This window comes from Myodes glareolus, chromosome 1 (assembly GCF_982192425.1).
Source record: "Myodes glareolus chromosome 1, mMyoGla1.1, whole genome shotgun sequence".
Classification (NCBI taxonomy): domain Eukaryota; kingdom Metazoa; phylum Chordata; class Mammalia; order Rodentia; family Cricetidae; genus Myodes; species Myodes glareolus.
Genome location: NC_142026.1, coordinates 127,515,805 through 127,531,662, shown reverse-complemented (window position 1 = coordinate 127,531,662; position 15,858 = coordinate 127,515,805). Strand labels below are relative to the sequence as shown.

Genomic DNA, 15,858 nt, shown 5'->3' with positions numbered 1-15,858 from the left:
GACTGTCTTCCCCACATGAGGGGGCCCCAGCTTTCTCTCATTAACAGCCCAGCTGAGGGGCAAAGAAGAAAAAGAGGAATAGCGGGGAGAAAAGGACAAAAGGAAAAGGAAAATGGGGAGGAGGAGGAGGAGGAGGGGGAGGAGGAGGAGGAGGAGGGGGAGGAGGAGGAGGAGGAGGAGGAGGAGGGGGAGGAGGAGGAGGAGGAGGAGGGGGAAGATGCCACGGTAGTGACACCAAAAAGCGAGTAGACTAGCTGGATGGACAGCTACCCAAACAACAAGAATAAAGACACGGACGCCAGGACACTGCGAGCGCCGATGGGTGGGGAGGGGTGGTTGACTAGCTCTGGCAGGCACAGTTGGACACTTGTCACCAGGGAAGTCCCAAAGACTATTGCTGTTTCCCGAAGAACAGGTGCATGTGTTCTATGAGAGCAGAAGGAAGGAAAGGCTGTGTGTGGTGAGCAGTTCCTCTGAAAAGCTGGAACTGCCCTGTGCTGGCTGCCAACTTCTTTTGTGCAAACACCTTCATCAAGGGCAATTTTAAGCTGCAACCAATTGAATAACTTGGCCCAAAATTCCAGAATATTTAATCCCCAGGTTCCATGTGCTAGTATAAACCAGTATAAACCAGCTCCGGCACACCCCATGCAGTTATAATGTACAGATATCTGCCAGCTGGATCATGGCACAGAGACAGGCCTCCTGTTCTGTGAATACCACATTTTAGTGACTTTAATGGTTTTAATTCAGGATTTTATTTCCATGAAGTCCAATAACAGAATAGGTCTCAATAGCACATTCATAGTCTCAAAGCCACCAGAAAGCAAAGGGCCAAAAGACCACATGATTAGTAAACATTTAAATTATAAATCATTGTATAGGTAATCCTTGGAGTTATAGGAAACTTTCAAATGTGACTTCTATCTTCTATACATGAATTTTCTAAGTAAATGAAAATAATCGCCTCCAATTTTGTAGAGGTTAAGGTGTGCATGCTTCTTGACTTCTTGCCCTGTGTTCACTAAAACAGTTCATCAAGAACAGTACTTACTGGACAGAAAGTTCTAGAGAGTGCAGAAAGATTTCATGACATGAGAAGTACGTTTCTTGTTCACCAGTGTGCAGAGCAGACCTGACTCAGAGAGCAAGAGAAGCCAGCAGACCCAGAGCGGGGAAGCAAGCGTCATCCCATTATGGGGCAACTGATTATATTGTCACCATGATCTGGTCCAGAGCTTTCCGCTTGAGGTCAGGCACTGTGGCCTCTCTGCTGGGGTACCCCACAGGAAGCAACACCAGCAGCTTCTCATGTGAGGGACGGCCCAGGAGCAGCCTCAGACGAGGACCGCAGTTGAGGGGCGTGGTCGTGACTGTCACTAGCCCTGCATTCTGAAACAAGAGAGAACAAACAAACACTTTAATGTCAGACAAAACCACAGCTCTTTCTCCAGCCCAGGGCCGTTCTCATCTTTTCTACTTCTGCTCACTTGTCATTGCTCGCTGAAGCTGGGTGGCAAAGAGGCTGGCAGCTTAGGTGATGCCTTGTGAACCTTGCCAGTGCCCCCCCCCCCGCCTGTCACCTCTTTAGACAAGCAGCAGGAAACACCTTGAAGAAAACATCTTATTTGCTAATGATGAGTGAGCAATAGGAATGACTGTTTTATGGAAGTGACTTTGAAGATTGTAACTCTCAGCAGGATGGTGGTGGGGCACACCTTTAATCCCAGCACTTGGGAGGCAGAGGCAGGCAGATCTCTGAGTTCGAGGCTACCCTGGTCTGCAGAGTGAGTTCCAGGACAGCTAGGGTTACACAGAGAAACCCTGTCTCAAAAAAGAGAGAAGGAGGGAGAGAAGAGAGAGAGAGAGAGAGAGAGAGAGAGAGAGAGAGAGAGAGAAAGAGAGAGAGAGAGAATGTAACTATCCTTAAAGAATGGCAATGATACGCTTAGGATCTGGTCTGTGCCTTGTATCTGACCACAACAGCAACGGCAGTCCGACAACACTGTCCACAGCCTAAGTCCACTGTAGTTTTCCTGACAGATGTTCTTTCCAGAATTCCAGTTACCCATCTGATTATTATTTGTTATTAATAGCCATAATAGTAACTTCTGAACCCACATATTTATAAGGATCTGGAGTGAATTACTACGGGGTCTCCTGAGGTCTTATACACATCGTCACATGTCTTCATCCACAAAAGCCATCAGTGAAGTACTTGCCTTGCAGGCCTGAGGACCTGGGTCCAACCTCACAGAACCCATAACTCATAAAATAATAAAACCCGGGGCCAGTGACACATGCTGGGGAAGCTCAGGCAGACGTATCTGTACAACTGTTCCCCCTCCCACCCACACTTCCCCAGTCACCTGGCTACCTTGAAGCCTGAGCCCGGAGGAAGGCCAGGAGTTGCGTCTGGCTTCCTGCATGGCCATCCCATCCCATTAAGTCACTGTGTTAGGGATCAGGCTCCAGGAACACTTTTCTCTCTTCCCCCAGTCATAAACTACCTTGGAATTATGGGAAACTAGAAAGCAACAAGCTCTACAGGAACACTAGTCTGGCTAACCCTTTCCAGAGGCCAAGGGCACTGTGGGAAGGGGGCCGGCACCAGGCTCACCCTTCTTCTCCCAAAACCTAAATCAACTGCAATGTTCTATGATCTGACGCTGTCCCAAGATACCTTCATTCATCTGCCTACAGGAGGAAAGGCCAAAGCCAGGCTCTTCAGGGTGGTTTGAGAAGCAGCAACAGCCAAATGTTGTAAGGCGTCAGACGCAAGCCACGTTTTTCTCGGAGATGCTGAGGAACCTCATCTATATAAAACTGAACCTTCTGTCCAAGCAGGACCATTCTCTCTTGCAGTATTGTGCATTGCATTAATTTGTGTGTTTAGCAGCTCTCCCTCATCCCTCCCCTGAACCCCAAGTCAACATCAGATGAACTGTTAATACGCTATCTAATCCCTGGAGTCTCCCAAAGATGGCACAGGGTTTGAGAGGCAGAGCTCAGTCCTGCTCCGTTGCACATTTGCTTTGCTCTAGGACCTCTGCAGAAATGTTTGTAAGCTTGTGGCTGTCTTCCTGAGGCAATGCAGGCTAGGGAACCTCTCAAGGAAGGAGCTGAGAGCCTGGCGGCTGCTTAATCACCACACCAGCCTAGCAAGGAGCAGTGTGCGCTGAGGGGAGTGTCTCTCTGAGATGTTCCGGCTCTGCTTTCTGCTCGTGTGGCTGCTCAAAGCCCTAAGCTCCATGCCATTTATGGAAGAGAGCAAACACCGCTTTTCTGACCCTGAGATATTACAAGTGAATTTCCAGGGAGAAAATCAGCTTGCAAAATCGTGATGCCCTCCAATCCAGGTTTCCAGGGTTTGTTATCAATCACACTGACCTTTTCTAGGAACTCAACTTTAGATAAACAATTCCCAAATGACCCCTAATTGGAAACTCGCCTCAAACATCCTGCTAGAGCAGTGGTTCTCAACTCATGGGTCATGACCTCCAAAGCCCATTGGAAAACACAGATATTTACATTATGATTCGTAGCAGTAGCAAAATCATATTTATGGGGTAGCAACACCATAATTTTTTGGTTGGCAGTCCCATGGCATGAGAATCTGTGTTAAAGGGTCACAGAGTTAGGAACAGTGAGAACCGCTGGCTAAAACCACTCTTAGTGCCATGTCTTCCTGGTCTACTCTGGGCCTACAGGTGGGCAACATACCTGCAGTGCAGCCAGCAGGATGCCACAGGCAATGGACACACTGATCTCATTGTAGTAGTGGACCTTTTTCTTTCCATTTGCAGCATAACCGTGCACTTGTTTGAAAATGAGAATCAGAACCGGGGCGGTGTCCAGGTACTCCTTAATCCAATTGGTTCTGGAGGGATGGCACAGAGATAGTCAGGAGAATATTTACTCGAATTTGGGTTGCTTTTCTTCTCTTCTTTTAAAAAAAAACTACCCTAATTTATCTACACATTTATTTAGTTTAAATACACATTTACTTCTCTTTTCTATTTAAAGCAAAAAAGACTGGATTTTTAACTCTTTTCCACATTCATCTTTTTTTTTCTATAGGGTTAATGAAGTTGAAAAAACATGTGTGTGTGTGTGTGTGTGTGTGTGTGTGTGTGTGTGTGTGTGTGTGTTAGTATGTGCCCAGCATTGCAAAGGTCATGGAAGATTGAAAGAGACAAAGGTCCTACAGTTTGGCGTCACCAAGCTGATGCTCAGCAAAATGAGGCCTGCTGGGTGGCACTAAAGAACCAGATAACAAGTGCATCCAAGTACTCCGAGCAAAGTGTTGATTTGGAAAAGAACACAGGATGCCATAGAAATGGACTTCAGTTGCTCTGTGAAGCTGAGGAAGGAGATTTGGGGAAAGTGCCCCAGGAAGAATGAATGGGTATGGCCAGTAAGGAAAGGATGTGGGGAGGCCAGAAAACTTCCTGGAGCCTGAAGGATGGAGGGATTGCCAGGCCATGGGTAGGCTGGTAGGTACCTGTAGACTTTGTAAGGACCTTGGCCCTCATTTGGTAGGTGATGGAAGGTTTACCCTGATTTGTTGACCAGAGCAATTTGTGATCAGATCCATTTCAGGAATGTGGATTGTGTGAGTGAGAACAACGTCACCAAGAGTGGTATTGAAGTACCAACTACAAAGTCATCCTTGACGGAGGGGAACCATAAGCCTGGCCGGGGCCATGCCGCAGTCAAGAGGGTGGTCAAAGGAGGACCAGGCTGGGGAGAACGGAAGGAGGAGGTAAGGGTTCCAGGACACGGAAAGGAGCAAGCGGAGGAGAAGGCAGTGGTGACAAGGGGAGTTAGCAGATGACGGAAGAAGGTTCGCTGGGGGAAGAGGCAGTGGCTTCTGAGTGAGCCAATGGTATCAATGATAGCTTGAAAATCTTGTTCTTCAACTCCAAACATATCTTCCTCAATTCCATTACCCTGGCCCCTACATCTGTGCTGAAACTTCATTTTAGAAGAGATGCTGAAAAGAGAGCTATAGGTCCATGGGATATCTATTTAAAACTGCTTTCTGTTCCCCATGGACTATTAATTGCAACTAATTATCAAGAGGAGGTCCCTATTCATTTTATGATTTAGCCTAATTACGTGTCACTATTTAAAACACATCTGAAGTGTATATTCCTCTGCTGATTTCAAGCCAACACTCTCAAGGATCTTCTCGCCCATCCAGCCAACTTAGCCCCATTGTTAGTACTTTCCCACCTCAAAGAGACAGGGAGAACATTCATTGTTTAGATCAACTCTGGAGCCAGGGTAGCTGGCTGCATTCTCTCTGCCGCTTCCTCGTGTGTGAAGCCTGCTCCTGTGTTCCCATCTCGTGTGTTCATCGTGGGGATGAAGTGAGTTAATGTGGAAAGTGGCTTGTACTAATGCAAGCATCACAATTTGAAATCTCAGAAATGCCAATATAAAAGGGTCCCTTTTAGTCACTGTCTGAACTCCCTGGATTTCCAGCATTCAGTGGTCACCGATGAGTCACACTGCTGTCCGCAGGCCATGAGCAGGCCAGCAGCTGCTCTCCATCCTGCACCAAGGGAGATGAGCACCCCCAAGAGGCTGTGCCATGACCCAGGCTGCATTCTGCTATGTAATTTGTACTATGCTTTTGACATTTTCATGATTTAAGATTCTGATCGTATTCGTAATGATCAAAATTAACGTTAAAATATTTATTTTTATGTTATGGTATGAGTGCTTTGTATGCATGTAAATATGTATGTATGCCATATACCTAACTGGTACCCAGAGAAGCCAAAAGAGGACACTGGATCCCCTGGACCAGAGTTACAGACTACTGTGAGTTGCCATGTGAGTGCTGGGAACCAAACTCAGGTCCTCTGTAAGAGCAGCAAGTGCCTGATCCTTTTTCCAGACCTGATTAAAATTTAAAAGTGTATAAAATGTGTGTAGAGTAGAGAAGTAAATGATACACATTTTTGAAAGATTTTAGGATGTTTATGAGCTGGTTTGTTGTTGTTGTTTTTACTCTTTCAATCTTTGTTCTTTTGGGGGGCCCACCATCCAGCTCACAAACAAATCACACACGGAGTCTTATTTTTACCTATGAATGCCTGGCCTTAGCTTGGCTTGTTTCTAGCTAGCTTTTCTTAGCTTATCCTGTCTACTTTTGCCTCTGGGCTTTTACCTTTCTCTGTATCTTTTCTTTCCTTCTTATTTCATGTCTGGCTGTGTGGCTGGGTGATTGGCCCCCTCTTTCCTTGCTCCTCGATCTCTTTCCAGATTTCTCCTCCAATTTATTCTCTCTTCCTGCCAGCTCCACCTATCCTCTCTCTTGTTTAGCTATTGGCCATTCAGGTTATTAGACCAGTCAGGTGTTTTAGACAGGCACAGTAACACAGCTTCACAGAGTTAAACAAATGCAATATAAAAGAATGCAACACATCTTCGCATTGTTAAAAACAAATGCTCCCCAGCATAAACAAATGTAACACATCTTAAAATAATATTCTACAACACGGTTAAGCAGCTCACCGATATTCTAAGGCAAGTTGATCACTCAAACATATTTTTCATTTACTTTACCTACCTTATCAACTGATCTTTTTTGTTTAGTCTCGGTTAATTCAGTTTTATACTAACTCTTTAAGACACATGAGAGCAAATAGAAAGCTGCAAGAGCGAGGACCCCTGAAAGGAGAGTTGGCAAATTCAGGTCTTGGTAGAGGTCTCCCCAAACTAGGAATGGTAAGGTTTTTAAGGTCAGTTGGGCCCACGTTACATATTGAAAATACCAGCTATGGGCTTCAAAGGTGACTGAAAAGAGTGACTAGGCATGTTATCCACTTGCCGTTCAGCGTGTATGCCTGTGGTACATATGTATGTGGTATGTGTCTGTGTGTGAAGGGTGTACGGGTCACATGCCCATGTGCCCATGCGAAGATCAGAGGAAAACATTCAACATTCTGCTCTATTACTCTCCATCTTATTCCCCCGGAGACAGTCTCTCTCACTGAAGCTAGGACTAGGCTGGCAGCCAACAAGCCCCAGTTAGCCTCCCGTCCTCCCGTCTCTGCCCCACCCACATAACAATGGAGTGACAGGTGTGCTCAGTCATTCCTAGCTTTTTAAGAACATTGTTTATATTATCATTTAAATTGTGTGTGTGTGTGTGTGTGTACTTAGTGCAGGTATAAAAAAGCCAGTGGTCCAGTGGTGTCAGATGCCCTGGAGCTAGAGTTAAGGTAATTCTGAGTCCCTGATTTGGTAGCTGAGAATTGGGTGCAGGTCCCCTGGAAGAGTAGTACATGCTTTCAATCTCCGCGCCATCTCTCCAGCCCACACTCCCATACACGGGTGCTAGGGCTGCAAACCGAGGTCCTCAGGCTTGCCCGGTAAGCGCTCCTACCTCTGAGCCACCTGCCCAGCTCCCATTGGCGCCCATCATTTTAACTACGATGTCTTCCATCTGCTAATATGCACCTACTGCGATTCTGGACACAAGAGGCTTTTAAATGAGGATAGTGAGAGACTTTTAAACCTGGGCTCCTTGAACGCCTGGAGGTGTGTGTGTGTGTGTGTGTGTGTGTGTGTGTGTGTGTGTGTATCTGTGTCTGTGTGAGTGTGTATGTCTGTGCAAGTGTGTCCCTATGTACATATTGTTGGCTAAGTGACTCTGTAACTGAATTGTATTCTCCAGAGGTACTTGATTTGATTATAGATTTATAAACAAAAAAGCCTATAAAATCAGAAGAAAAGTAAGCATAATGAAAATGCTGAGTGGTGCGGCAGTTTTAGATACATGGAAGGTGTATGTAAGGACAATGGACCCAGAGGAGAGGACAATTCTGTCTCAGTGACGGGAAGTGAGAGGGTAGCAGTTTCTGAAGTGTCCAGCTAGTTTAGCATTTCACTAAATGCAGACCTCAAATTGACTTTTACTTAACCATTGCTCCCAGGAATAGACAGTAAGGATTGTAGCTTCATTGTTAATACCACACATCTATCTGAGAGCATGGTATGAAGTTATGTTCTCCATTACAAATGAGTTCTGATACAGTATAAACATCTTAGAGAAAATTGTCCTCTCGTGATAATAGAGCCGAGAAGTCTAGGACTTCTCGCCCTTGTTCGCGCTCCTGGGCTAGAAGTCCCACCTTGTCTCCAAGCTTGTGATCCCACTGTTCTTCTCAGTCCCATCACTGTGGAGTGTCAGACGGGTGATAAAGAACCTGTCACAGAAGGCCCACCTCAGGGAGACAGAGGTATTAGGCCTCTCTGTGCTCCGAGAGCTAAGCACTTGGCTTGTCTCCTTTAGAACCTTCTGAGAGGTGAGAGCCAGTACCCACCCACCTTGACCCCTCTGCCCCGATTTCCTCTCTGCTTTCTTTTGCAGGGAACCCACAGTCTCTTTTGAATAGAACCCACATCTATTTGATGGCACAGATCTATTAAGCTTGTCCTTAAAACAAAACTCGATTTTTTTCATTCGAAATCTTAAAAAGCATGTCACAATAACATGTTCCAGACTGGTGGAAAGTGAAGTATTCTTCAGTTTTAGCTAAGAAGTGATTATCTCTGCACTAGAGAGATGACTGAGCTGAGCAGGTAAGAGCACTTTCTGCTGTTCCAGGGGACCCATGCTCAGGTCCCAGCAACCACACCAGGCAGCTGTTAAGCGCCTGTAACTCTAGCTCCAGGGGATCCAAAACCTCTGACTTCTATGGGAACCTGCACATACATACCCACCCCCCCGACATACACATTATGGTTATTCATAATTTCAAATATAAAATAAATCTTTAAACATTTTAAAAAATAATGAAAAGCAACAATGATTTGGGTCAGTGCCTTTGCACTTCAAAATAAAATGAGAAACAAAACAAAACAGAAACAGGCTGAGACTTGACCCATGCAGCCTGCGCGCATGGATTCAAATATCACACGGAGCCCTATTAACATGAGCAGTTAATACAGCATCAAAATAAGATAATTAATAAAAATAACACTGAATCCCACAAACCCAGGGCCTACCGGGGTAATTTCGTCCATTAACAGTCAAAGACAAGCCCCCCTAGTTTATTAGCTCTGTACCTCAGTTTCTTAAGGTCTGTGACCCACCGGTCTCCCATCCTCCTCATGTAGTTCATCTCTTCCTCCTCCTCGATGATCTCTCGGATCTGATGCTTCACGTCTGGGTCCTTTACCACCACAAAGGTCCAGGGCTCTGTGTGGGCCCCACTTGGCGCTGTTCCTGTTGCCCGTCACATTAAAACCAATGTAAGACTGAAGAGGAGTGGAAAGCTGCTTGTTAAGGGGAAGCACAATAGCAGGTGTTGTGGTGATGTGTGCCCGGTATCCTATTCACCACTTGGGAGACTGAGGCAGGAGGATCACAAATGCAATAAAGCTCTAGAGCAGTGATTCTCAACCTGTGGGGCAAGAACTGCACAGGGTCCCCCGATCAGATGTCCTGCGTGTCGGACATTGACATTTCAGTTCGCAACAGTAACAAAATTGCAGTTATGAATAGCAATGAAAATAATATTATAGTTGGGAGGCATCACAACACGAAGAATTGTACTAAAGGGTCACAGCTTAGGAAGGTTGAGAAGCACTGCTATAGAGGGAGGAAGAAGAGCAAGCAGAGGACGAAGAGAAGAGAAATTTACCTTAATTTAAACACACACACACATGTACACACACACATATGCACACACTCACAGGGTTGTTGTAATGATTGTTGCCACTTAGGTTAAGGGTACAACTATCCAAGGCATTTGTACTCTTAGCTGAAACAAAGTGTTCTTGACACGTTTCGGGTTAGAGCTGGATCTCAGTGGGTGTGTGACAAGCTCCACACAGGAATTTAAATGTGGTTTAGACAGAGTAGGACCACAGCAAGGACAGTCACAGAGGAGTGTGTAGCAAGGGCAGTCACAGAGGAGTGTGGAGCAAGGGCAGTCACAGAGGAGTGTGGAGCAGCACAGTTCTTAGTTCCCCCTCAGCAGAGACAGGAATTTACGTTTCAGTGAATTGATCTTGCTTCAGTTCACTTTACAAATCCACATAAGGAAATCTTGCTACTTTGTTAGCTCAATCAATGACAGTGTCTGACTGACACAAAGGTTGTTTCCTGGAAGATAAACATGTAAATGTGAATTGAGTGTCGAGGAGGGGCCTGTTTCAATGAGGGGAGAGAGATTTCTCCTGCACGGTGCACTAACCTATTCAGAATATTTAGTTTTAAACAGAAGTTCATACAATGTATAGACTTCATAAGTTGTAAACTGTCATCACATCTTTTACACAATTACACACACACACACACACACACACACACACACACTGAGAGAGAGAGAGAGAGAGAGAGAGAGAGAGAGAGAGAGAGAGAGGGTCAAAATGTAGCAAGTAAAAAATCACTGGCCATCACGAACAGTGGGAAAACCTTCATAAACACAGACTACTCCAGCCCCCTGCCTGTTTGGACTTTGGTGCTGATCCAACGCTCTATCCAACGCTCTCACGGTAGGGGGAGTTGATGTTCTCCACGCCTCAGCACGCAAATTACCAACCTGCTGCCTTTATGACATTCTCAATGACTTCCATTGGGACTTGCTCGCTGCTGATGAACCTGACAGAGCGTCTCTTATTAAGGAGTTCGTAGAACTCCTGGGATCTCATCTTCATTTCCGGCTCTGGGTACCGGGTGTGAGAGAACGGGATCTGCTCCACACTCTCCTCTGACTCCTGCCATTCATCAGCATCTGCGAATAGGAGACAGAAGCACAGCAAATTCAGCTACCTGCCTGGTCCCAAGGCCACTGTAGGGAAGGGAATGACGTCCCAGGAAAGTCTAAGCAGTTATACGACGTCAAAATAGCCAACCAAAGTTTGTAAGAAGGAAAATAAAGATCTGCAGAAGTTTCACCACTAATCGTGATGATCCTTCAAATTCTAGGCCTGTTAAAAATCAAAGGAGAGTTTTGCCTACAAAAAAAATAACAAATGGAAGTTTCTGTTAAATGGTAGAGTAGGTTATTTGATGCAATCTCCTATTCAGGTTACCAAATAAAGTAGTTTTGTCTTTGCAAAGCATTAGGCTGACTACATAGTAAGACATTCCAAAGCCAAAAATGAAGGGAAAATAGGAACCTAGAGAGGTGAGTGCAGAGGCCTGTTTTTCCTGCTTGCATCTGTCAATTCCTACAAGTCCAGTTCCCAGTTTCTGATCCTCGGGCAGGAAGGATAACCAAAATCAAAGCCCACAGCACACGCACAGTCAGAAGTTGAATCAGTTCAGATTCTCAGGCTACATCCCTTGGGAAAGTGTGGATTACAAACAAATCATCTTTCAGGAGCCTATGACATTTTGGTGTGTCCTTCCTCTAACTTAGCGTTTCTTCTAAATAATTCTATCATTTTTTCAGAAGTTATATTTTTCATTTCTGTGCTGTTAACTTTTTCTTCCTTCAGTCATACTGTAGAGATTCTTATAAGTCTGTCCCGTTTCCTTCTCTAAGGTGGTGTGTGTCCTAGCTGTTTGCTCTTTTGAGCCTGTGAGTTCTTAGAGCAACGAGACACCCATCCTTCTCAAACACTGAGTTTACTAATTTTTACTTAAGCTCTTCTGTTCCCTCGTGTGCAGGATTGCATTGTTGAATTATTGAGGTTTTTTCCTAAAATTCTTTACATACTGTCATTTGCTTCTGCTGGACAACTGGGGTGCTAGCCGTTACCTCTGATCCAGACAAACAAAGAGACCTCATCACGCTGCAATGGGGTTGTCCTGAGTGACTTTGCTGCGCACTGTGGGGCACATCCTGCATTCTCTTCTGGGGCAGAAGATCCTCAGTCTGGGGAATGGGGACAGAGACAGCACAGAGGGTTCAGCCTGCGAGCTCAGCAATCTCCTGCAGAGACCACACTGGAGAGCTCACAGGGACCTCTGAAAACAAACAGTGCCACTTCTTTCTGCTCTTGAACTCCTCATTGATCCCAGGAATGTGGCCTTGGAAGGGAAGAAAAAAAAAACACTCTGAAATTCTGTTTTCAGGCCTCCTTGTTTTAGGTCTCTCGGTGGGAGTGGCTACCCAGCAAACAGCTCTATACCTGGATCCTGGAGACAGACTGCCAGAGTCCTACTAGCCTAGGTCGGTGGTACCCTACTAGAGCCTTGGTCTGCTGTGATGGGGATAATGGTAATGCCCGCCTCCTTGTAGTACCATGAAGAGGAAGTGGCCCACTCCAGCACCAGCTGGCTCCATTCTGCTATGCGAGAGTGCGGTGGTCCCTGAGTCTCTTTGCCTAAGCCTCTTCCTTTCTACCATACATCTCTCCATCATATTCCTCTCACCTTTGGGTGTCCCCCAAGCTCTGCCTTCAGCCTTGTCTCCCACAGGACCCACTTGGTGAAGTCATTAGTTCTCCACGCTCTGAGCGCCACCTTAAACTAGTGCCATTCTGGCCAGAATCTCTTACCCAACAGCACAGCTATCTTAAATTCAGCACATCTTTATATCACCCCCTAAACTGGATCCTTCTCTCTTGTTCATTGAAAGCACAGCCTTAACCACTCTCTCTGTCTTCTGTGACATCTAAAACATGATGCTCTTCACTGTAACTTGGGCATCCAAGGCGCTCCCACCATACCACTATTCTCAATGAAATCTTAGAACAGGCATCTGTGTTAAGGGAAGTGCTTCCCAAGTGGGACCAGATAGTCCCCTATTTACATTGTCCAATTTAGAAGGTTTTAACTTTACCATGTCACAAAAACATACCCATAGAACCTATCCTGTAGTTCACTTTCAGTGGAGCATTCGACAAACCTCATGAGACTCTGTGTTTGATTGCAAGGGAGAGGCTGTATTAGATGGTTTGTCTCACGCTAAGCTCACTGCATATGCTCACTGGTGGCTGGCTAAGCAGTTGAGCTTTGCCGGCTAGGTGTATCAAATGCATTTTCAATCCACAATATTCTTAACTTGCCACAGGGTTTGCAGGTCGTGACAGTATTGCACATCAATGCGTGTCTGTGTGGCTGGTACTCCGAGTTGGGTGTCCTTCAGGATATGACACTAAGAGATAGTCCTCTTGAGAAACTATCTGATTTGATTCTAATGCATGCACATGCACATTTGTGTGCATGCATGCGTATATACACACACACACACACACATCAGGCAGCCTCTGGGAAGCAAAGACTCACTGAAAATTAAACAGCTTCTTCTTCCAAATAGAATCTATTTCTCACACCCAGCTCAGGCAACATGCTCCAAATGTACTGTGGAGTAACACTTCTCTACACTGTGAAGATGAGCTACTTTCATTGTTAACAATGAGCCAATAAGCCAATAGCTAGCCAGGAGGAGATGAGATGACAGAGCCAAATGAGAGCACTCTGGGAAGAAGAAAGATAGAGTCAGGAGGGGTCTTGAGGAGACAAGGCTCTAAGCAAGTTGAAAATGCCATGCTGATAAAAAGTACCACCACAGGGTAGAGGGTACAGATATGTGTTAGTTTAAGTTGTAAGAGCAGTTAACAATAAGCCTAAGCTATTGATTGAGCATTTATAAGTAATATTAAGTCTCTGTGTGGTTAATTTGGGGGCTGGCTAGCAGGACAAAACTGGCAGGCAGGGCAGGAAACTCTTCCTACACAAATGCAGACTGCTCAAGACTCTTATGAGAGCCCCCTTCCCTCTCTGACTCTTTGAGATCTTCTCTCTAGGGCCAGCCATAGCCATCTCTCTCTTCCCCACCTTCATTCCTGCACATCTTCCCATCTTCTTGGAATCTCTCCCAAGCATCAGACCATAGGTGTAGGCTTGCTGATTCTCCTCTGACATACTCTCCTGCTCCAGCATCCCCTGCTACTCACACCTGTTAACCCTCGGGGTCAGCTTTGTCCTTTCCCAAAGCCCCAACAGGCCCCCAAGCCTTCCCAAAACACCTTGTCCTAGTTCCCCAGAGTTTGTCACTAGCCTTGTTTTATCTCATTCCCTGAACTGGACCTTTATCTTGCTAAGCACAGAGGCTGCTCCTCTTGTCTCTAACCCATAGGCCTGGCACAAGAAAAACTAGCTAATCCCCAGACATGCCACTTTCTGAGTTTCACCATTCCTAATCAAAACCTGGCCACACTCACTGCCACCCTATACAGTAGCCCCCCACTCTGCCCCGAGAAGGAGACTGTATTTGCTAGAGGAGGATCTGAACTGGGAGAGACCCAACTCTCCATGGCTTAGGACTCAGTAGGGGCTGGTACCAGCAAGTGACCTGAGACAGGACCCGTATTTGTCACACATTATTTTGCTTTCACGGGAGTGATGGTTTGACCATGTGACTTGCTTTCCACAGCCCTGGCATCAGTTTACACATCATAAGGACACGCAGGGGGAAGCCCAGTCCTGCAATGGGTTGTTACCTTCTTCCACTTGAAGGAGGTCTGTGCTGTCTTTCAAGTCTTCATCTGCCCAGGGGCGAGCTTGAGCCTCCTCCTTCTTCCTCTCCAGGCTCCTATCGGCGTTTTTAAAGACCCACACAATCAAGATGCAGACAACCGCTACCAGCACCGGAGTGAGGAGAAACATGGTCTGCAGTCTGACCCGGAAGGTCAGCACACTCCCGCACTGGCATTTATACAAACAGAGCTGGGAGCAGAGAATGCTGGGAGGAGAAGCAAGAGGAGGGAGGTGTGCCAGGAAAGGAGCAAAGTACACACTCTCAAACTCCGTGACGACTTTGCAGAGGAGCAAAGATCACAGTCTTGTGCACACAGGTTTGGTCCTGCTCCAATGCATGCATTTTTAAAAGTTGTGCACTTGCTCAATCTTTTCTCAGATGTTAATCACTGTGGGGTATGTTAAGCACTGTAATGTGCTAGATCTTCCTGCCTTCAGTTAGAAAGGCATTTGACCTTTCTCCTATTTAACTTTTGTTTTGAGAGTGTCTCCAATCTGCCTGAAGCTAGGAAGTACCCAGAGAGCTCACTTTTAAAAGAACAGTTTTATAAATACAGATTCTGATGTCCTGAAAGAAAATGTCTAGAAAGAGACTGTCAAAGTGCATTTTCAGCTGCCTGTGTAAGAGGCACTGCCCTGAGGTTGTATTTGTTTTCAGTAGTACCCATGCCTACATATGCAACAGAGAACAAAGGCTCATGTTTTATGTTAGAGAAAAAAAAATTTAGTCTAGAAAAAGTGATGCAAAAAGCCAAAAATGACTCTATCTAAATTTGAAATGTTTGGGGGGATGTGTTGTTTAGTTGGTTTTTGTTTTGTTTTGATCTTACTTTTTATCTTTGCCTATATCTTTCCTGTTCAGGCTGCCATAACAGAAATATTATCAACTGGGTGACTTAAATAACAAAAACCGTGTGTCTTACCTTCCTAGAGATTGGGAAGTGCAAGTCCCAGCTGCCAGCACACTCGCTTCTTCCTGGCTTGTGTACAGCTGACTTCTCCCATTGTCCTTACAGCTGGGAACGGGGAGAAGGCGGGGAGAGAGGCGACCGTTCCACACTGAAAGCTTACAGTGTGGTCCCTGCATGCTCTACACACTAAATCACAGATGCTTCACAAAGTCCTCGTGCAATAGATCCCACTATTGCCCCCATTTTCACTTGAAAGAATGAGGGCCAAGTAGGTCAAATAGCATGCTGACGGCTAATAGAAGGTAAATGGACCATAAATAGTCCCCGTCTATTCGCCAAAAAGGAGTCCACATTGTGTCCTTCTGCAGCGTGGACTAGAGCTCTTAGTTCAGAGCCTGCAGTGTTGAACCTGCCTGGGTCAGGGTGGGAAGTTGGAGATATCTCTTGTGGAATATTATTTTTACTAGGCAAAGATGTGCTACGTTTGTT

At 45.7% G+C, this 15,858-nt stretch overlaps 1 protein-coding gene across 1 annotated transcript; it reads right to left on the bottom strand.

Moving 5' to 3' along the window:
• Positions 1–734: 734 nt before the first annotated feature.
• Positions 735–14,646, bottom strand: Iyd (iodotyrosine deiodinase). Its single transcript, XM_048419730.3, has 5 exons — positions 14,422–14,646; positions 10,569–10,760; positions 9,088–9,247; positions 3,724–3,880; positions 735–1,392 (listed from the first exon to the last, which is right to left on the bottom strand). Exons 1-5 carry the CDS (start codon positions 14,585–14,587, stop codon positions 1,210–1,212), a joined length of 858 nt encoding a protein of 285 aa, XP_048275687.2. The 5' UTR covers positions 14,588–14,646; the 3' UTR covers positions 735–1,209.
• Between the last annotated feature and the right edge of the window lie 1,212 nt (positions 14,647–15,858).

Excerpts from the sequence above, each read along its gene's own strand:
- Iyd (XM_048419730.3), bottom strand. The coding sequence starts at position 14,587 with ATGTTTCTCCTCACTCCGGTGCTGGTAGCGGTTGTCTGCATCTTGATT. Across the intron at positions 10,761-14,421 it reads CCTCCTTCAAGTGGAAGAAG|ATGCTGATGAATGGCAGGAG; the intron begins GTAACAACCCAT and ends TCCTATTCGCAG. Across the intron at positions 1,393-3,723 it reads TCCTGCTGGCTGCACTGCAG|AATGCAGGGCTAGTGACAGT; the intron begins GTATGTTGCCCA and ends CTCTTGTTTCAG.